This window comes from Salvia hispanica, chromosome 3 (genome assembly GCF_029641045.1).
Source record: "Salvia hispanica isolate PSC_SH4W2 chromosome 3, Shi_PSC_v1, whole genome shotgun sequence".
Taxonomy (NCBI): Eukaryota; Viridiplantae; Streptophyta; class Magnoliopsida; order Lamiales; family Lamiaceae; genus Salvia; species Salvia hispanica.
Genome location: NC_142694.1, coordinates 44,060,356 through 44,083,430, shown reverse-complemented (window position 1 = coordinate 44,083,430; position 23,075 = coordinate 44,060,356). Strand labels below are relative to the sequence as shown.

At 37.2% G+C, this 23,075-nt stretch overlaps 2 protein-coding genes and 1 pseudogene across 2 annotated transcripts; all 3 read right to left on the bottom strand.

The window, feature by feature from the left end:
* Positions 1-2,092: 2,092 nt before the first annotated feature.
* LOC125210129 (senescence-specific cysteine protease SAG39 pseudogene) lies at positions 2,093-3,223 on the bottom strand (annotated as a pseudogene).
* A 9,392-nt stretch (positions 3,224-12,615) lies between these two features.
* Positions 12,616-15,845, bottom strand: LOC125212304 (protein DETOXIFICATION 12-like). Its single transcript, XM_048112430.2, has 7 exons — positions 15,483-15,845; positions 13,827-14,371; positions 13,665-13,751; positions 13,519-13,575; positions 13,201-13,439; positions 12,905-13,110; positions 12,616-12,816 (listed from the first exon to the last, which is right to left on the bottom strand). The coding sequence occupies exons 1-7, from the start codon at positions 15,708-15,710 to the stop codon at positions 12,754-12,756; spliced, it is 1,425 nt and encodes a 474-aa protein (XP_047968387.1). The 5' UTR covers positions 15,711-15,845; the 3' UTR covers positions 12,616-12,753.
* Positions 15,846-16,712: 867 nt separating this feature from the next.
* LOC125210128 (WUSCHEL-related homeobox 2-like) lies at positions 16,713-17,749 on the bottom strand. Its single transcript, XM_048109705.1, has 2 exons — positions 17,452-17,749; positions 16,713-17,080 (listed from the first exon to the last, which is right to left on the bottom strand). Exons 1-2 carry the CDS (start codon positions 17,747-17,749, stop codon positions 16,713-16,715), a joined length of 666 nt encoding a protein of 221 aa, XP_047965662.1.
* Between the last annotated feature and the right edge of the window lie 5,326 nt (positions 17,750-23,075).

Here is a 23,075-nt window from a genome sequence, read left to right as displayed (position 1 = left end):
AATGTGTCATTTCGCTAGGACCGGAGGGAGTGTAACTTACAAATTTAAGAACATCCATTTTAAAATTTAAATAGTAGAAGTAAGAGAACAAATTAAAGGCCAAAACAAAGATTATTAGTCTAATTTTAAAGTTTCGAATCATTAGAGTTATGCATAGTTTATAGCATCCCTAAAACAAAAATCTTGGATACACCATGGCTATGATGTATCATGTATTCATCATTCTCATAAGTCGATTACTTGACGATGTGTTTCGATTTAGCTAGATGACATATCGAATCATTTAATTGCTTATTAAATTTATTTCCACATAAATTTCTGACGAACAAAATAAATACAAGTCAGTTAAAAAAAAAAGTAAGCAGACAAGAATATCTCCAAACTACAAAATTTTGAATTTGATTGTTTCATGTAAGCCTATCACCAAACAAAGACCTCTCCCTCACCCTTTGCTGCCTGCAGTGGCGGACGCAGAAATTTTGGTCAGTAGGGGCTTCACTATATATACTCTCATTATCTACGAAAAAGAGTACTACGAACGAAACAGGTTTTAATGCTTATTGTTATTGGAAAAGATAAAGAAAAACAGTGATATAGTACAATAGGAGGGGAGAAAAAATGGTGGAAATATTTCTATAAATAGAAACAATATTAATTTTGGAGAATATGCCAAAATAAAAAAATTAGACTTTTTGTTGTAAACGGATGTACTCCCTTCGTTCATGATTATAAGTCCACATGTGACATGGCACGAGTTTAAAAAATATACTCCCTTCGTTCCCCATTAATTGTCCACTTTGATCCTGCCACGAGTTTTAAGAAATGTAAATAAAAGTGGGTTGAAAAAATTAGTGGGATATGAAGTATCTCACTTTTGTATATTAGTTTTATGAGTTAGTGGAATGTGTGACCTACTTACCATTTATGGTAAAAAGTGAAATGCGGGGTGGATGAAAAAAACAAAAGTGGACAATTAATAGGGGACGGAGAGAGTAGTAAAAAGTGAATGAAAAAAGATTAATTGAAGGTAAGGTCCATTACCTTAAATTGTTAAAAATAAATGGAATTTTTATTGATGGATGGACGAAAATGAGAAAACATAATATTTATTAGTGGATGGAGGGAGTAATATTTTTTAATATTAATATATATATAGTACAAATATAAGAAGTTTTTACATAATTAGTTGGAAAGAAAAACGTCTAAAAATTTAATTTATAAATTAAAGTCACTAAGAAAATAAAAATTGAGTATGCATCGATTATTTGGAAAGAGTTATATAGGAGAAACAATTTAGAATTCATTAATTGAAAACTAAATTATTAAATTGAAATTTAGTTTACACTCCCTAAATCCAAAGAAAATTTAACTATAAGTTACAAAACATATTTTTAAAGAAACTGAATATTTCCTTCAAACCAAGACTTTTAAAAGTTGTTATACGTTTATTTTAATTTAATACAGCTAATAAATGAAGCGGCCTCTTTTAGGAAAACACCCATCTTGACACATTTAACAAGGAAGTTTATAATATTAATTATTACCAAGTCATCTTCTTCCTCGAATACATCTTGGAAGCCATTGTTTTATGTTTTATTTTCTGTAAATTTTAACTTCTTGATTCATTTCAGCCCCTCTTACATTTCAACTTTTGATAATTTGGTCTTCAATAACGTTAATCTGGTGAGGGCTGGAGATAAAATTTAGAACTTTTAAAAAATTTCGAAGTAGAAAAAATCCAAAAAAATATTTTGGGTAGGGGCTTAAGCCCTCCCCCAGTTGAACGTGCGTCCGCCAGTGGCTGCCTGCATTGTCCAAATCCATTCTCATAAAAAACAACAAAGACGAGGATGAAGAAGAAACGGCAACCTGTTTCTCCCAGTTGATGCAAGCCGTGATCAAACTTCTTGTTAGAAGTTTTAGATATGCCAAAAGCTCAACGGAATAACTGCAACTTAAGTGGATGCAATAAATATGAATCTTATTGTAAATGATAAATTTTACTACACATATTAAAAGGACATGTACGACTCAAATATAGAAAATAATTCTACATTCTTGATCGCCCCAACACCAGTTAAGTGTAGAAAAATCACGCATTTGGATAAACAGGAATCATTGCAATACCACACATGCCTTTTTTAGAATGTACTTTTCTCTTTATTTTCATATATCCATTCTCTCCCCATCCTGTTCCCCACGAATTCTTGAGCAACCAAAACTTCACCCCATGTTCTTTGCCATAACCAACCATTACGACCCCATGATTTAATCCAGTTCCACACTTCCCTGTCAAAATTCCAGACTTATAAAATTGGAAGGTACTTGCGTCAATGTAAACCGCGATAGGTTGGTTAGCTACTGCCTTTAACAATGCTTTCTCATTATTTTGAGGAACAACACTATAGCTAGTGATGTTTACGGAAAGAGATGATGGTTTGTTATTGGAACATTTTCCTTGAATTGCAGTGTAAGGATAATCGATAGCAGATGCAAGACCCCCATTTTTTATAACGAATTCGAAAGCATCATCTATTGTTCCGGCCTTGCAGGTATCATGCGCGTAGTTACAATCCAAAACATGTTGTTGTGATAATCTTTTTAGCTTGCCCGATCGGATGGCTACTATGCTTTCAATGGCAGCAACGGCTGAGAATGCCCAACAACTTCCTACACATAAAAATTTATGATTATTGATTTTGTTGGACAACAATGTTTGTTTTTGGGGATCATAATAGAAAGTGTGCAAATTCATCTTAAAAACATGAGCTATATTTATGTAAAGAATGGAAAAAACTTATATGTTATGTAAATTTAGTGCAGTAAGTAGCTTGTAAGTGCATTATAGAGTTCTCATAATTATCCCAATATATATTAAAATATATTGCATTGTAGAGTTAGAGTGCTAACCACATCCTCCTTGATCCTCTATAGGTGTGACGGCATTGTAATCTCTCCAGTCAAGACGATGTGGTACGTGTTTTCTACATTTGTATTCAAAAGATGATTGATTCGATGTTACCTTAAATGATGACACGAAACTTCGTGCATACTTAGCCAAGAACTCTTCATTCGTTAGATCTGCAAATTTATTTATCCCAAGCTTGTACGTGTGTTTACCTTCTTGATTATGCCTCTTAATGTGCGCTACATTATCTTTAAATATCTGATACCTTGTTTTCTTTACTGTCTCATTCTCGTATGAGAATCCATGTTCAGCCATCCATTTCTCATGTTTTGTAGACATGCTTTTCTCACTATACGACAATGATGATGCTACGTGATAACATGATGTACCAAAAATAAACAAAATAGCTGCATAATAACAATTTTTACTGAAAGACATTACTAGATATTGATTAGTGTGATGTTTTGTGAAAGGTTCGTATAGCATATATATATATAGAGCTATACAATGTTCCTCTTAGTCAATTACTATTTCTTTAAATTAAATGTAGATTCGGTAATTATACGAAATTTATTTAGAGCATTAATTGAGTAGATTTACCATGAGTTCACGTTACATGTATCACATTTAAATCTGATTAATAGTACTATATTGAATTTCATAATATCTTCAATTCATTTCTAACGTTGCCTATTTATAATTGAGTATGCATGGACCATTTATTAATTAATTTGCATTTACTATATGATGTATAATATGAATGTTAAGTATATGTATGACGATCGATTCAAGTGTAATTTTGTAAAGAAAGTTGTAAATATATTAATAAGAAAATAAATGACTCGTCCTTAATTAGTATTTGATTTAATCTTTTCTGTAAATATCTTCCCTTGTAATCTACATTTATTAATGTAAATTTTCTCTATTCACCAATTCACAGTGATTCCAATTTCTTTTTTTTTTTGGTAAAATGCTACTGATATCTTTGTTTACACACTTTATTGTGTAGTAGTACTATTTTCTTTTAAGAAAATCAAAGTACGATAAACGTGATATACCTAATTACCTAATATTTGATATACTAGAACATTTATTGGGTGCATAATCAAATATCAAATCAAATCACTTAATGCAAAGATGTGATGTTGTGATTTGTGGAAATCAATCTTCATTATAATATTTGCAAATATTATAATTAATTATGTTAATTGACATCCTAGTACATTTATTGGCCGCATAATTAATTATGTGAAAAATTAAACATAAAAACAAAATAACTGAAATCAAGGAGAATCATCAGGTTTGTATGCAATTGATTCGTCACCAAACAGTATATGTGAATGGTTGAACAATGGGAAATATTATGAGAATGGTTATATGTAGGGGTGGCGAAATGGGTTATCCGCGGGTACCTGTACCCGATTTTAGCTAAATTTGTTGTCCCAATATCCGTCCCGAGGCATACCGAGATTACCCGATACCCGTGTCGGGTATCCTGTACCCGACATTGCGGGTACCCGTACCCAACCCAAAATCCTAATAAAAATTTTGAAAACCATACTAACCGTCAATGTTCCATAATTTACTTTATTAATATCGATGGTAAACATTGAATGGATTGAGAATAAAAGTGAGGGGACACTATAGCTAGTTCCGGTGAGTTTTCAATTGTATATTCATTGGAATATAAAAATGTTTTAAAAGAACTCTAAGATTATATAAAGAACTTCCATTATTCCGCCTTAATTAAGGCATTTCATTTTCTTTACACATTTTGAAAATATAATAATATAAATACTCTTTTCTACTCCCTCTGTCCCATTAGAAATGCAACGTTTTTCTTTTTGGGTTGTCCCACTAAAAATGAAACGTTTTTTAAAATGGAAACATCACTCTCTCTACTTTTCCCTCTCTCTTACTTTACTCTCTCTTCATTAACTCACAAAACAACACTTGCATAAAATCCTGTGCCGGAAACCAAAATGAGTGCGTATATGACTATTAAGTTATTATTTAACTATTTACTTTTTTTTCTCCACTTCAACTATTAAAAACACTTCTATTAATATGGAACGAATGGAGTATTAAAAGATGAAATATGCTAATACTAATTATAACGGGTAATATCAGGACTAACGGATATACCTGCAAAACTTTAAAACATGCTACCCGATCCCGCCCCGTGTCCCGTTATTGTCGGATAGTGGGTATCCAACACCCGATGAGTAGCGGGTCGAGATGGGAATTACCCATTACCCGCTACCCATTTTGCCACCTCTAGTTGTATGAGCTATTCCTCAAAGAAATAACAATTCTTATACGTGAAAGTGATTGATAAGTAAATGTATTTTTGACATTAAATTACTGATTATTTGACGGTAAATAACAATTAATGTCCATATGCTAATATTAACAGCAGAATATCACGGTGAAAAGCGATCCGACATTGTGCGTCATTTCATTTTAACATTATATCTTTAATTAATGAAATGTCTAAGCAAAATAATTTAATTTTAGTCGATTAATTAATGAAATGTCTTATTCTAGTATTATATCTTTTTGTTATTAACTTTTGTGATAAAGCCATTTGTAATTAGAACACGATTGTATTATAAGATGTAGAATATATATTTAATAGATTAATATACTTAACAAATCAACGCTACTCTAATTGTTAAGCTTAAAGTTTTGATACTTATAACAGCGGATCTTAGTCACAAGCCCAATAGTTCGACTAATTCATAGGTCAATAATTCAATATATGTGGTTTGAATTCTGACCAAAGTTTTCATCAAATTGTTTGTAATAATTTTATGGTTTAGCGCATGACTTTAGGGTGATCATCGATTAAAATAAAACTAAACCGAACCTAAAAACTGAATTTTTCAATAAAATGAAGATGTAAAATTAGAGACACAGTTATTTGTATTGAACACTCTCAAATCAGGACACCAATTTATGCCATTTTATGAGGCCCATGCTCCCTTGACCAGACCCGATCACACTACCTACAAAATAAGAGTGTATGTTAATTAGTACTTTATATCCAAGGGGCAAGAAAATCTTTTTTGATATCCCCTTGACTACATGTAGAATTTATTTTTAAAATAATTAGTTTTAGCAAATAGCAATGTTTATCAGTGTGAAAAAGGGATGCGTATCATAGCATGTACATGTCTAAGTCCAATAGTAACTAGTAATCATTGTTTTTATAAATTAGAAATTGACACCCAATATCTAATTAAGAGTTAATTTCGTTACGATAGTTACATTTATATTTGGTGAGTTTAATACGTTTAAGTATTCCAAAAAGATACTAGAATGATTTGTCAAAATTCCTTTCTATGAATATAAGTCTACCCCCTCCCCGCGCAAAAAAAAATCATTTTCCTTATTTTCAGACATATTTTGAACAAGCAAGTTGCTATCGTTTCTTCAAAAAAAATTTGCTATTATCTTTCCTTTCTTGTAATTAGCGTTAGGTACAAAATGATTATTTTATCTTTATCTTCAAATTATAAATGTTACACGTATTGTATTAAATGTCACGCAACAAGGGAAAATAATATTAGTATAACAAAGGATTTTCCACATGAGTGAAAACGAGGTATTATCACACATGTAAGTATCTACAAGATTCTACATAGTTATTCATTCACACCCAAAATAATTAGAGTGAACTACAAAAAGGTGCATGGACTATAAATTTATTTCGCTCATAGTCTCTAGACTTTAAAAATATCGCTAGACATCTCGGACTAAGGGTTTATCTCATATTTGGTCTTTTTGCCATTTTTTGATACGAAAATACCCTTTTGAGCATTTAGTCAATTTGGTATTTTTACACTTTTAACATTTTAAATCTGATATTATTTCAGTAATGTACTAAATCTGATATTTTTCAAAATTATCATTCTTCTTCTCTTTTGTCATCCTTCACTTTGTTTCTCTATTTCAATATTGATTTAAATTTATAAAATTAAATTTTAAATTTAGATTTTAAGCTTATTTAAATTTAGTTTTGATTAAAACTATGAATTCATGGACACTATAAATATTGATTAAAACTTATTAATTTTTGTTATTTAATATAATATTCAGCTGAATTGAAGATATACAGAAAAATAAATTGAGACGCAAACATTTAGAAATTATATCTGCCTACTTTTTATACTTTTTCAATTATATTTATACTATAAAAATAAATTGAAACGCAAATATTTAGAAATTTTAAAAAATAATCATAATTTAGGACTCAAAAGAAAACGTCTCTAAGTTAAGGCCAATTATTTTAAATCTTTTGCTTTTTTAGGACGCTTCTATTTGTGTACCCTAATTTAAATTTGTTGTATCATTAGACACACAAATTAGCGTCATTAATACGAGCAATTGAGGATTTGGGAAAGAAACAATCCAACTAAATCAACAATAGATGACGTTTGTGTTTGGGAGCATCTTGTTGTCTGTGTTATTCTTATTATGAGCAAGTGAGGATTTACGAAAGTACAAACAAATTAAGGGAATCAAGTCAGTCTTTCAACATGACATTTTCTTCTTCATCCCATGTATGGAAGTAATTTATTCAAAATTTACTTTAAGTCATAGTCATTTTAATACCCCATTTCAAGCATAATCAGTAGAATTAATGCATGTTCAACATAGTTTGACTTAGAAAATACCAATGCCTACCCTTCAACTCTATATCATCTAGTTTCATGCCAAAATATCTCAAACCCCAACAAGTAGAATGACTGAAGCAAATGAAGGAACGTTAAATGAATAAAATGATCAATTAAACTAATCAAACAACCAAAATAAATGATGAATTAACTTAAACTGTCTAATACAACCAGCCATTTGATGCTTCATCAGCACAGCATTGATTGTTTGATGTAAAAATATGTATGCACATAAAAGGGGTACTTGATGAAGAAAGTACTAGTTGAATAAAACGCCCATAAGATGAAAAACAATTAAATGTAAAATTTAAACAAACTTTTTTGTACAGGTGCCAACCTGACTTATTCTTAAATAGATAAAATAGAGTACAATAGTATTATAATTTTGTCCATGAGAAAATGGTGAAAAAACGGTCACGGGATTCATAATTGTGAAAAATGGTGAAATACGAATGTAATTTAGTCTATATAAAGAAGTAAATCGATAGTCATTTCTCCATACCATCATCATCCACAGACCACAGTGAATTGTCTTCTCCCAATTCTCCTCACCATCTCCCTCTGCAACCTCTCACCCTCTCCCCGCCGCCCATGAAATGTCATCCCCTTGCCCATGTGGTAGCGGTCGACGTCCTGCTGTCGCTGCCACCCATCACCTGCAGGCTGCTGCCCATGAAATCTCATCCCGCCACCGGAGGATGACATTTCATGGGCGGCGGCCCGCAGACGATAGGTGGCAAAAATTCTTTCATGACTTCATTCTCGTTGCTGAAAATGTACTGGGAAAGATTTACAATTAAAGAGTTTATGGCAATCCTCTTGTGTAAATTAATTAATTAATTAAATTCATGGCAATTCTCTTATGTAAATGTTACATACTCTAGTAGTCTAGTGTCGTTTGCTTTCTTACTTCATTCTTCTTTATAATTTATAACTGAAGTGAAATGGAATGAGAATGAAGGAAAGATTATTGATAGATAGGGGTGTGCAATTTACATCTTTAAACTGTGTATTTTTAAGACAGAATAAATTAGGGAAAGCAAAGAGAAATTCAGCTACTACAAAATTTATACTTGACAACCCCAATTTTTATGGTAACTCTTGATATTTGCATAGCGAGGCTTCAACGGTAATTTGGTGAATCCTCTGGATATTTGCATAGAGAGGATTTCTAAATCATTTATGGGACAGTAGTGAATACACAAAAGAGTCAAATCAATTTATAAAATGAACATATATGGTTAATACAAGCTGGAATCGCGCCCAATTCCACCTCCAAATTGCGAAATGAACAAATATAGTTGGGTGACTTTTTATTAAAAAATACTCCGTATTAGGTTATTTTCACGTATTAAGTGACTTCATTTCGTTATATATATGGCGGCCATATTCAGCTCCAAATTATGACGGACCACATGACCTGACGGATGGAAAATTAGTACCCATAATGAGGTATGAAACATTATTGTCATCTTCCAATTTGTTGAAAAAAAATTACTTTTTGAAAGTTCTGTCATATTAGACGACAAACAATGGATTGCCTCCAAAATGGTTGCATTGTTTTAGTGTTAGACTGTATGTAGAGATTATTAGATAACTACAGAGGTCCATAGTTGTTCGAAATATTTTTCAAAGTCTGTAAAATGCTTATAGCCATGGGCGGACACATTAGGAAGAGAGGGAGGGCTTAAGTCCCTACCCAAATATTTTTTTTGTGTTTTTTTTTTATTTATAAAATTTTTGAAACCTTAAAAAATTTAGCTCATATTTCATATTGAACCGACATATCACATTTACTTTTTTTGTCCACCAAATATTATCTATAGTTGATTCGACTCAAATTTTAAAAAATACGTATGAAGAAAAAGAAGTTAGGAAAAATTAATGAAATTTAATCTTAGGAAAAATTAATGAAATTTAATCTCACTTTTTATATAATTTGTATTAGTAATATATATCTTTTGGAATGCAAATCATATTCAACATTGGAAAATTAGTGAAGGCAGTATATAATGATAGAGGAATGAGTTGGGCCAAAAAGGTTAAACCCCATTTTAGTTGGGCTCATAAGTTTGGGCGACCGTTTGGTTTAATTGGATAAATGGGATAAGATGAAGTACGTTTTTATTTTTATAAATCTTCTAATATAGATTTTAATTTTCGTGTAATAATGCGCAAGTTAAACCCCCTCCGTTCCAACTAATATAAGTTATATAACACATTTCTTAATGAACACATGATTTTAGAAGTTGTTGACTAATGTGTTCAATTGGGAAGAAAAAATATGGGTGGGACTTGAGAGTATTAAATTGAGAAACAAAAAAAGTTGAACATTTCAAGTAGAGAAAATAAAAAAGGTTTGGTATATTAATTGAGAGAAAATGTTACTACTTTATTATTTTTTTAAATTTAAAAATTTGTCATCTTATTTAAGGCGTACTACTCCCTCCGTCTCACATTTATAGTCACATTTAGTTATGGCACGGGATTTAAGGAATTGGTGGAGTGTGTAATTAATGAAGTGAGAGATGGAGTGTGTAATAAATGAAATGAGATGGTGGAGTGAGATGATGGAGTGTGTAATAAGAGCATCCACAATAAGAATAGGTCAGCCATAGGCCAGCCACTCTCTCTCCCTGCCACGTCAGCAGCACTAAAAATCCACCTGCCACGTCAGCATTTACTCAAATAGGCCAGCCATAGGCCAGCCGCAATAAAAATAATTCAAAAACAACTACATTTGCGGGATTAAATTTACGATTAAATTACGGAATTAAATTTACGAGACATATACGGGAAAAATCATTAATTACATTAAAAAAAATACATTCATTTAAAAAAATAAATTACATAATAAAGAAAAAAAACTATCGCCGTGCAGTCTTCCGTGCCCACAACTCTTCAATTATATCCTTTTGGAGTTGAATATGAGCATCCACTTAGCGCATGTCGGCATATTTCTGGAGGCGGCCGACTTCATCGTGAGATACCCCATGTCGTACGCTAGGGGTGGCCGTTCCGTGGCTTGGACCGGCTTCATCGTCATTGGCCCAACTAGTCAGTTGTACGCCTTCGTCTTCGACGATCATGTTGTGCATGATAATGCAGGCTTACATTATATCAGCAACGCATTTGATATCCCACAAACGCGTTGGACCCTTAATTGCCGCCCATCGAGACTGGAGCACACCAAATGCGCGCTCCACGTCCTTGCACGCCGACTCCTGCCGTTCCGCAAAGTAGGCCTTCTTGTCATCCGCCGCGTGCCTGATCGTCTTCACAAAGACAGGCCACCTAGGGTATATCCCATCCGCCAAGTAGTAGCCCATATCATGCCGGTTGCTGTTGGCCACAAATGAGACGGCTGGACCGATGCCCTGACACCTCGTTGAAGAGGGGCAACGAGTTGAGGACATTGAGGTCGTTGTTCGACCCGGCTACCCCAAAATACGCATGCCAAATCCACAGCCGGTAAACAGCTACGGCCTCGAGGATCATCGTGGGATTCTTTCCCTTGTAGCCGGTCGTGTAGGCCCCTTTCCAGGCACTTGGACAGTTCTTCCACTCCCAATGCATACAATCTATGCTGCCTAACATCCCGGGCAACCCATGCTGCTCCCCGTGCATCTGCATCAGATCCTGACAATCTTGGGGGGTTGGGCTTCGAAGGTACTGCTCACCGAAAATTTGAATCACGCCCTGACAGAAAAACTCCAGACATTCCAGAGAAGTCGTCTCACCGATGTGGAGGTACTCATCCCACATGTCTGTCGCGCCTCCGTACGCCAACTGCCTGATTGCCGTCGTGCACTTTTGGATTGGGGTGTGGCCTGGTCTGCCAGCCGCATCGTGCCTGAAGCGGAAATAAAGATATCGACGCTCCAAAGCATCAACGATACGCATAAACAACTCCATGCACATTCTAAAACGCCGCCTGAACACTTTTTTGCTGGAAACCGTGGGTCCGGAGCGAAGTAGTCGTCACATAGCCGCTGATGTGCAGCTACGTGATCCCGATCAATCACTGCTCGGCGGTGGACAACCAGTGGAGGGCGAGGTACCGCCTGCTGTTCGACCCTTGGCATGTACCGCTCTAGCTTGCGGTTCATGTAGGCCTCCATAGCCTCGTTCATCTGTCGTTCGTACTCCTCAGCATCCCCACCACTACCACCACTGCTACCACCCGCGTTACTTATCGCTCGATGTTGCTCTTGTACAGAAATTTAGAGAGAGAGAAAACTCGTTAAAACAAGTGGTGCAAATGAAAATGAAACTAAAATCGCGTATATATAGGTTTTCAAAAAAAAAGTTTAAAAAAAACCGAAAATTGGCGCTGGCCGATCGGCACGCCACAATGGCGGCTAGCGCATCGGCCAGCGCCCTCAAATCGGCTAGCCAACGCCGATTTTTTCGCCGGTTCGACGCTGGCCGATTCCAATAGTTCGGCTAGTCGACCGGCTAGCGACGCGAATCGGCTAGCCGGTGGGCTAGCCGGTATTGTGGATGCTCTAAATGAAGTGAGATGATGGAGTGTGTAATAAATGAAGTGAGTTAGTTGAATGTGAGTGCCTTTTTGACTTTTTGGTTTTTTATTTTTGTTTTGATTTATTTTAATGTAGATAATGACATTTGAGTGTAATTTTAGTGAATAATGAGGTAAAATTTTGTGTCCAAATATGGAAAATTCTAAATGTGACTATAAATATGGGACGGACTTTTATGGCAAAATGTGACTATAAATCTGGGACGAAGGGAGTACTAAATAGGAAAATGTGTTATTTCGACGGAAGGAGTGTAAGTTACAGATTTAAGAACCTTCATTTTAAAATTTAAATAGTAAAGTAAGAGAACAAATTAAAGACCAAAACAAAGATTATTAGTCTAATTTTAAAGTTCCGAATAATTAGAGTTAGGTACAGTTTATAGCACCCCTTAAAACAAAATTCTTGGATAAGCTATGGCTATGGTGTCTCATTCTCATTCTCATGAGTCGATTACCTCACGATATGTTTAGATTAAGCTAGATGATTAATCGAATTATTTAATTGTTTATTAAATTTATTTCCACATATAAATTTCAGACGAACAAAATAATTATAAGTCGTTACCAAAAAAAACTAACCAGACGAAAATATCTCCAAACTACAAAATTATGAATTTGATTGTTTATGTAAGCCTATCACCAAACAAAGACTCCTCTTCACATAGCCTCTCCCTCACCTTTGCTGCCTGCATTGTCCAAATCCATTCTCATAAACAACAACAACGACGACGACAACAACAACAATGAAGACGAAGATGAAGAAGAAACGGCAACCTGTTTCTCCCAGTTCATGCAAGCCGTGATGATCACAAGCATGAGGGACTGCATTGTTGCCCCACACAGTATCCCGATCCACAGCCCTTTCCCTCTAAAGTCGAACCAGAAAGACAATGCAGCTGCAATCGGGACCCCAAAGAGGTAAAACGCTACGAGATTGATGTAAGCACCGAGATGCTGCCAGCCACAGCCCCTAGCAACACCTTATCAAAGCAGCAACGGGGCGATTAACCAAGTTATTCACAAATATACACACACTATTATATATTATCGAGAGAATATCGCGTAAGCACCTGAAAGGACTCCTTGGAGACAGTCTGTTATGATAGACAGACAGACTAGAGGAGCCATGTTGGCTACGTAGTCCACGACTTCCTTCTCGTTGCTGAAAATGTAACCAAAGACCTTCCCACTGGGAAAGATGGTAAGGCTTACAATTAAAGAGTTTAGTGCTGCAAGGAGCATCAAGGCAATGACAGATAGACGAGCTCCCTCTGGCCTTCCTGCTCCCAGCTCGTTTGAGATTCGAGTGCTGCACGTTTAAGTGTCACGGAAAGTTAGGAACTCTCTATATTGTGAGTGTAAATAAGGAGAAGCACAAAATTGAGTACCTTGCTGCTGCTGCTAATCCAAATGGTATCGCATAAAGCGTTACAACGATGTTTAAGCTATCAAGACGAGGAATAAAACAAACACAGAGTCGGTTAAAAGCTTTTGCAGTGTATAAAGCATTCAGAAATGTTTAGGAAGAACTTACCAGATCGAAAGCACTGAGGTTTCAAGCTGTGGATTCGGCAATAGCCCTGAAAGCAAAATTAGTAGCTCAAATGACCACCATTCGAGGCTACAATCACCAAATTTTCAGAAAATTACGATAGTTTTAATGCACATCATTAGCAAGTGCAGAAGAAGTTATTACCAAATCATGAGGGCAGAAGGAATCGCGTAGCGGAAAAATTCTTTCATGCCTTCAAATATCTTCATAGAAATTGGGGCGCGAGTTTTCTGGCAATCGGGGGAGTACTTCATGAATAAACCTAGCATGGCTACATTCAACCACATCGAAATATCCATGGCAACTGCACCTCCGATATTCTCTAATCCCGACTTGAAAACCAGTGCCCAACACAGTGGTATGTGGAAGCAGAGCGTCATGCAGGAGCTAACGAGCATGGGGAAAATCAAGCTCTGCATCTGATAGTACCGAATGAGTGGTTGAAGAATCGCGGAGCCAAAGAGTGCAGGGATAAGCCACATTGAAAATCTTCCTGCTTCGCGAGAAATCTGAGGGTCTTGGCCGACATACTTGAGTAAGTCCTCCACGTAAATCCACAAGATGGAGAGAGGAACGCACACGATTATCAGAGAAAAGATAGCAGTATAAGTCTGAGTCCCCAGTTTTTTGTATTGTTGAGCTCCAAAAGCTTGTCCACTAATCGTTTCTAATGCACTGGCCATACCCAACTGTTCCACAACAGATCAGAAACAATCAATCAACTTTAAATCAATTCATATGAATTGCAATAAATAGAATATCTGATCAATAAGAACATTGTTTGCAATCAGGCAATGGGTGAAAGCTCAGGAAGGTTTTCCATAGACGAAGTGATTCGACTTAAAAAGGGTTCAACATACATCCATTAAATCACAGTCTTGCAAGCTCAACAGATTCTCAAAGATATAAGTTACAAATCTTGGTTTGAACTGCATATGAATTGAAAGAACATATCATAGACCAAAAGTGAGTCGATAAAAACCACCAAATCATACTGTTGTGTGCCAATCTACGAGACAAAAAACACAACATCTCATAGCCCCTATTGAAATTGAGTAACCATACTTAATAAGTAATCACTCAAATCACTTAAGCAAACTGAAGACAGCAAGTGTGAGTCACGGAAACATTCACTCACACGAAATCTTCTCATTCCCTATCACCAATCATAAGATAAGTATGCAACTTTCTGGTCCTAGAAGCCCTAATTGAGTCTTAAACACAACTAAGTGGCAGCCAAAAACATGGAATTATCAACAAAATGCAGTCCAAACATAACCAATGAGGGGAAGCAACCAATCAACTCTCTCTTTATAATAGTAACAAACAAGCAAGACATACACCTTTTGCTACAGCAAGTGAGAAACAAATGAACTAAGTCTGCTCAGACTACCAACTTCCCCTTTCAACCAACTCAGCTAATATAAATAGGAAATCACAAAGCTGCATGTTCAAGGTTTCCCCAATGGCAGCACAACATCCAAGCACAAGAAAAATTCAATCTTTGGTGAATTTTTGAATCCAGAAACAATTCTAAGTGACAACAACCAAATAATCAGCAATGAACTAAGTATGTGCTCAAAGTACAAACTTCCCCTTTCAACCAACTCAGCTAATATAAATAGGAAATTACTAAGCTGCATGTTCAAGATTTCCCCAATGGCAGGCACAGCATCCAAGCACAATAAAAATTCAATCTTTGATGATTTTTGAATCCAGAAACCAAATACTCCGGCTTATTAATTCATTTAAATAACAAAAAAAAAGGAACAGAGAGAGAGCGATATGAAATGTGTATACAAGAAAACTGAAGCCAGTGATCCCAGCAAGAGAAATGGCTATGGCGGCGCTGGAAAGAGCGAGTTCCCCTAAATGGCCGACCATAATCAATGAGACAATCTCGAGCAAGTAGAATGATAGAGTGACGGCCACCATTGGCGCAGCTATATATCCCAACCTCTTCACCTCTTCCCCTATTTCCTTCCATCTTCTTCTCCTCTCTCCCACCAACAGCAATCCCTCCTCCATCTCTCTCCCTCTCTCCCTATCTCTCAAGAATAATAGTATATGTAGAGGTTGGAATACCAAGACGAAGGTTTGTCCATGGATGAATTTAAAAAATGCAGCTTTTGGTTGATATGCTAAAATCCCTACAACGCAAAGCTGCCATTTTTATTTCTTTCAGATTAAACAATTTGATTGTAATTATTTACCAGAATGAATTCTTCCAGGAGATCGCTATTTGATTCATAAATAATTTAATTGTCTGAATTTTTTTAAAAAAAATAGATATCAACCTAATTTTTTCCAGATGTATATCTATTAATTAATTGAAAAAAATACCATATTTAGGCTAACAATATTATTTTTTGATATTCAAATTCAGAAAAATATGCTCCCCTCATATTCCTTTACAATTTCATTAAGTTGGGGCTATGGTCAATACTAAAGCCCAGTTAGCCCGAATTAGTCATACAATATCAAGGCCCATTAATGGCAGAGAGTACAATTTCATTCTGTTTATTAATTAGGAGTCATTACTAGAACAAATTTTAAATTGGGGCCAAATTGAGAAAATTAGTACTCCGTATTTATTAGTATTAATTACTTTTATTCATGAATTAATAAATTATACTGACAAAAGCAATTCAGCATGTATTTATAATTGGGGGCTAATTGTGAACATTGGTATTTATATTTACTTACTTTTATTAACTAATTATATATAGTGACAAAAATTTAATGCAGCATGATACTCTCTCTACTAGATACCCTCTCTCTCACTTGAGCACAAACAGCATTTTTGTCATGGCCAAAAGAGATGAGCAATGTCTTGTGTCAGTTGCCTCAACATTCCAAAGTACAAAACTTCAAAACCCTCAAAAAGTTTGATTAAAAAATGATAATTCAACCCACAAATCAACAGATTCTGTCAGTCATCCCTGAAAAAGCCCTAGAATTCAGTGACTTTTATAAAGATCACATTTTTACTGTCAAATTCTACTCTAACAACCAACCAACACGAGCAATTCAATTCTCACCAAAGAAATCAAAAAAGGGACGATCATAACCAGAAATTGATAGCATTAATGATGAACTATCATCACAAAAACTAGGGTTCTTGAATTCATTATGCTCATTATCACTTCTTGGCTTCAAGATTCCAGTGGGGTGGATTGGGAATAAATCAAGTGTTTCTTGATCATGGCTTAGATGCTCCGTTGATTGAGAATCATGCCTTTGATCCGTTAGTGTGGGATGGCATGAATAAGTGGTTTGTGGGATTGGTGTACACCTCTTAAAATCACCAGACGCTGTAGGGAGTTGTACCCTGTGCTGATTGTGGTAGAACACTGGATCATTCTTTTGTGGAGGAATGTAACATGGGCTACAAACCACTGCAAAAATATAGTAGTAGCAAACTTGGGTCACATCCATAGTGTAATAAATTGAGAAAATGTTCACAAATAAAAGGTTGCTGAATATGAAGTATCTTTTTTTTTTTGGAAAATGGAAATGCTTTGGCAATAATTCACATTGAAATAAATGAAGTATTTTTTGGAAATGAAAATGCACATAACCATCAGTCATTAATTTAGCAATTGTGATGAAGATGGTAGGTAAAAATCCAATCTTTTTCCTAAACAGCAATCATACTGATTGAGATGGTCGGTAAAAATCCATTATTTTTCTGAATTTTCCCAAACAGAATATATATGAAGAGACATGACACACAAACACACATAGTAGTGGTGTAAAAATGCATTACCATTGTGGTAAAGAGGAGAAGGTGAATGAAGAAAGCGATTGTAGAAAGCAAAAGTCTCCTGCTTCTGATTCTGATTCTGCTTCTGCCTTTGCCTGGCTTTGTGATTCTGGAACCAGTAAAAGACGTTTTTGCCCTCGATGTGGCCATAATCTCCTAGCCTTGCACTGATTTGATGAATCTGCTCAGCAGTTGGAGTTCTCAAACCCTGTCTGTATAAGCCCTCCAGCATGTCTATTTGCTCCTTCGTTGGATTCCATCTCGACCCTCCATTTCCAAGATTTTGATCTCTACCTTCCATTATAATCAAGAGGAAAAGAAAAGAGAGATCTTGATGGAGAGAATGTGATTTTGTGCATGGAATGTATGTAATGTGCCCATTTTATAGGGGTTGAAAAGGGGCCTTGCAATCAACCAATCATATGAGTGCGTGAATATGTGTGCATATATGTGTATATATAGTTACAAAAAAAGAGATAAACGAAGAGTCAAACAAGGGAAAAAACACACACAAGATAGTTGCATGCGTATAGTTTTTGGTGCAGAAACATCTCTGAAAACATGGAGGGTAGCGGCTGAGCATGCATGGAATGACGGAAATGCCCCTAGAGGAATGGTCCATTGGGAATAGAAGAGGGTGTGGAACAGGGGCAAATTAGGGAATGAAGGAGTAATGAGCATATGGCCTAGTGATAAGGCTAATTTCATGCATTGGTTATATAGTGAAAAACATCACATTTCTGCTGGATCTAACAAGTTTTGTTAAGCCAGGTGTGTGTGTAGCGCTAGATCCAGGAGATGCTGGAGGAGTTGATCTAGCGAGGAGCAGGAACGGGATGAGCAGAATCACGAGGAAAAGCTAGAGGAAGGAAGCCAATAGCTGAGGGCAATCAAGTCAATCAATACCTCGCTGGGCCCCACCTCGACGCTTATAAATGGAGGAGTGCGCAACAAGAAACATGAACTTTTTTTCGTCACACTCCTCACACAGTCACACTCTTAGCTCACACACACACACTAGGGATATGGGGAATTCTGGTGGTTAAGGGAGGTTTTCGTTTTCGTGAGTTACGTATCAGTGCAACACCGTCCTTTTGAGGGCGAAGAAACAATCGTTCTTTTATTTTCTGTTTGCTACTCATTTCCGTCTCGAACTTCACTTTTGGAAGTCGAGCTTGTCGCTTTTGTTACTGGATTCATTTTGGTTATTCTGTCTACGTTCTGATCTGCTTGTGATGGAGTTGAATTCCGTTTTGATTACTATTCTTATGATGTTTGCTATTTCGATTTGTTCTATTGGGATGTTGTCTGGTAATTGTTGCTGAATATCTTGTGAGAATTGAGAATCGTTGATTATGGAGTTGTGTTTGGTTGGATTCTTGTTCGGATGCTTGGATCCGGAGTGGATTTAGCATCCGAAGTGTGGATCTGAACAGGGGAGGTGAATTTGTGCATGAAATTATGGGGATTTTGTTCTGCTTGGTTTGCTTCGTCTAGTAGTGTGATTTCCGTCGTTGTTTCGTTTACCGTTAAAATTATGTTTCCAATCTACATCTGAGTTTGTTTTTCTCGATCTCTGCATTTATTTGTGTTCGTTGAAGAAGATGAAGTCATTTTCAGTTGATGCTTTAGTTAGTTAGGCTGCAGATTCGATTCTGTCCGTACTTACCTTTTTCAGAGTTTGGTCCCCACTTGTTTTAATCTCCTTGGTCTAGAGATGTTCGTAGAAGTCCCAGATCTAGTAGTTGATTTGATTTAGTTCTTATACATAATTCATTTTTTGCCTAGATCTAGCAGTTAGCATAGCATACTTTATTTCCAAATTCACTTAGTTAAATTCCTCAACCCAAAATATGCGTGGCAGCAGCCAACCCAAAAATAGTTTCCAATTCTCTACGCATGTATTTTACGAGTCCATCTCTGTGGGATCGATCCCTACTTCCCTGTGCTAGTTTAGTATCTGTGGTTGAGGGTTTTGAAGGTTTGCTTGCGTACCAACGACCAGACTTCCAGTCTTGTGAGTCTCTAGACCTTGTGATCTAGTTGATTTACTGGATCTAGGAAGTGTGTAATTAGAAATTGATAGGATACAGCAAGCAAGAAAATCAACTCTTCAAATGGCGCCGTTGCCGGGGATGGATGGCGTAGTTTGTTTATGTGTTTAGAGATTTGGTGTAAATAGTTTTAATCTTTTGAATTTCGCTTTTGGCAGTTTATGAGCAAGGGCTCAAGGTCAGGAATCTGGAGCAACCCATCTTGGTCAAGGAACGTGCAGTTGAAGTGGCAAGTTAAGGAATCAACATCCGCCATAACTACCAGATCGGGGTTGTCAACTGTAGATCCATTTCCGTTTGAATCAGGGAGTGAAGAAGAGTGGAATTCATCGGGGAAAGAGGATTCACGGTCGTCGTCAGAAACTGAGCATTCGGAAAGGGAGGAAGAGGAGTCTGTAATGGCAAACTTAGTGGACCTAGACCCAGAGATTGGTTCGCTAACTGCACATCTCGACGGAGAGCCAGCTCATGCCATAGTGTCAAATCAACGTCAGCGGTCTATTGAGATCAAGACGAATGTGCTGGGCGTTTTACCTACATTCTCTGGACGGAGGAATGAGTGTCCTTATGAGTTTTTGAACGAGTTTAGTAAGCTATGTAGCATCCAGAAAAGGCCTAACGAAACTACCGAGGAGGACTATCGCCTGCGAGCGATTCCATTTGCATTGAAAGGAGAGGCAAACACTTGGTTGCTGAGGCTTCCACCTGACTCGATCACCACATGGAGGGATTTCAAATTGGAGTTCCTGGACTATTTCTTTCCGTCCAATAAGACAAACGCTTTGAAAAAAGAAATTCAAGAGTGTAAGCAGGACTACGATGAATCTTTAAGCCAATATTGGTCTCGGTTTAAAGGCCTGCTTGACGCTTGCCCAAATCACAGGATGACGGAGGCTGAAACATTTTATCTATTCTACGAAGGGGCAAATCCTGAGTCCAAGGACTTAATGAATTCCTCGAGCGGGGGGAATTTCACCAAGAATAAGGCAAGCGAGGCACGCGAGATTCTGGGAAGATTAATCGACGCGAAGAAGGCGTATGACTGCCCGCGTGCTATCATGAGGAGAAGCTCCGCGAACACAGTTAAGGAACGAGAAGGAGAAGAGGTTAGAGACAGAATAGATCGACTGGAGAAGGCACTGCTAAATGCCATTGAAAAGAAAAATACCCCTGGGTCGACTGATAAGGAAAAAAACCCAGGTCAAGAGGAACATCAGCTTCAATTTTACAATAATCCCTCACTCGATGGAGATTTCCAAGCTCAAGTGAATGCAATGGGGAATTGGAATCAAAGTAATCAAAATACCAACTGGAACCAGTGGAAGATTAAGGAGGCACCATGGAGGGACAATCCTTGTTTCAGATGGGCTGAAGGGAACCAACAACCACAGTCACAACACCCAGGTCCAGCGGAGAACCAGCAGACATGGCCCAGCCGGAATCAGGAAGGACCACAGCATAATTCTAACTGGGCAGGGAAGCAGCAAGAGGGGCTGAACAACTGGAATTTCCGTAACCAAGGGGATCAGCATAACTGGAACAACAGGAACCAGAGCAACCAAGGGAATTCTTATGTGCCACCGCATCAGAGGAACAATTCAGGAAACAATCAAAATTTCCAACAGAGTCACCCAGGTCCAGCAACCCAGTACAACAATAATCAAGGAGGTCAGGGAAATTTTCGCCAGAACCAGGTGGTTGGAACCAATCAAAATCAAGGATTTAATCCCAGTTCAATTCAAGGTTTCCGACCACAGCGGAATCTTGATGACATGGTGCATGACCTGGTAAATTTCCAACAACACATGCAGAATAACATGCAGGCTAACAATGACGTGGTGCACAAAATTCAAGATGCCCAGCAGGAGCAGAAGTCTGCCATGGACATGTTGGCAAAGCAGATGTCCCAGTTGGCCACGTCGCTGAACGAAATGCGGGGAAATGAAGGGAAATTGCCTGCCACTGTCAAACCACCAGACCGAGCAAATATTAGTCAAATTACCTTGAGATCGGGGAAAGGCTATGAAGGACCGAAGCAAGTGATAAACGAGGAGACACCCTCACAGATGAACGGAGAAAAGGGGAATCAGAAGTCTCGAGGAGATGATCCTGGACTCAGAGAAATTCCTATACAGGATGACCTCCAGGAGGGAGATTTAAGGGGATCTATGCCTCGACTAAGTGACCCATTTTTCCTTGATCCAGAACCTGAGTTGGAACTTAAAGAGGGAAGCAGGGAGACAGGTGCAGCCCCAGCAGGGAGTTCCACGAATGCAGTAAAGCGACCCAAACCATTCCCATATCGAGGAGAAGCCAAGAAAAAGAAAGATGATACTGAGGACCTTGTGGAAATATTTAGTAAGCTGGAGATTAACCTACCCTTTTTGCAGGCTCTGAAAATACCCACCTTCAGCAAGTTCATCAAGGAATTCATAGCAGGAAAAACCAAACCTGATGGGAAGATTGTTATAGGAGAAAATGTATCCGCCGTGATACAAAAGAGGAGGATGCCGTCAAAGTGTACAGATCCAGGTATGTTCACTCTTCCTATTTCTATAGGTGATATTAAAATTGAGCATGCCATGTGTGATCTAGGTGCTTCGATAAATGTCCTACCGCTGTCAATATATAAAAAATTGGTGGGAGTCAGTTTGGTCGATACTAAAGTAGTGATTCAGTTGGCCGATAGAACATGCATATCGCCTGAGGGAGTATTGGAAAATGTCATAGTCAGAGTGCATGATTTCCTATACCCAGCTGATTTTCATGTGATAAAAATGAGGGGTAATGAATCTGCTGAGTCTAGTGGGGTGTTACTGGGGAGACCTTTCCTTCGCACCGCGAAGACTGTTATTGATGTGTTTGATGGAACCATATGCCTGGACTATCATGGGGAGAAATACACCTTCAACATTGAAGAAGCTATGAAAAAACCGCTTGATGTTGAAAACTTGCATGTTGTAGATGTAATTAACCCCCTAGTCCAAGAATATCTTGAGACTGAACTAATGCAGGAACAGTTTGACAATTCGGAGCTGAGCCAGACTGTAGAAAAGGAGGTGACAGGATGGTGTGAAACTTTTTTCACACAGGACTTGACAGATGATCAGATCAATGAAGCGATCATGGCATTCTGCCACCAGCCACTATCATTCCAATCAGCCAGATCTGTTCAGGAGAAGAGCCCAGACGAGGGAGCGAATCTAGAGGAAATGGCGCCAAGAAGTAAGGCGGAGAACCCTTTACCTCAGGAAGCCATCACACCGAAGAAGGAGTTGAAAACTTTGCCTGAAAATTTAAAGTATGCATACCTGGAGGAAGGAGAAACTTGTCCAGTGATAATTAACAGCCGCTTGACTGAAGACCAAGAGAGTGCGCTGCTGGAAGTAATAAGGAGGAACAAGAAGGCCATAGGGTGGACACTTTCTGACCTAGTTGGAATTAGCCCTGATCTTTGCATGCACCACATCAGACTAGAGGAAGGGGCAAAGGCTCGGCGTGATCCACAAAGGAAACTGAATCCAAACATGAGGGAGGAAGTGCTCAAGGAAGTTCTGAAACTACTGTCCCTTG

Excerpts from the sequence above, each read along its gene's own strand:
- LOC125212304 (XM_048112430.2), bottom strand. The coding sequence starts at position 15,710 with ATGGAGGAGGGATTGCTGTTGGTGGGAGAGAGGAGAAGAAGATGGAAG. Across the intron at positions 13,752-13,826 it reads CCTTCTGCCCTCATGATTTG|CCTCGAATGGTGGTCATTTG; the intron begins GTAATAACTTCT and ends TGGTGATTGTAG. Across the intron at positions 13,440-13,518 it reads GGATTAGCAGCAGCAGCAAG|CACTCGAATCTCAAACGAGC; the intron begins GTACTCAATTTT and ends TTAAACGTGCAG.
- LOC125210128 (XM_048109705.1), bottom strand. The coding sequence starts at position 17,749 with ATGGAAGGTAGAGATCAAAATCTTGGAAATGGAGGGTCGAGATGGAAT. Across the intron at positions 17,081-17,451 it reads TTCTCCTCTTTACCACAATG|TGGTTTGTAGCCCATGTTAC; the intron begins GTAATGCATTTT and ends ATATTTTTGCAG.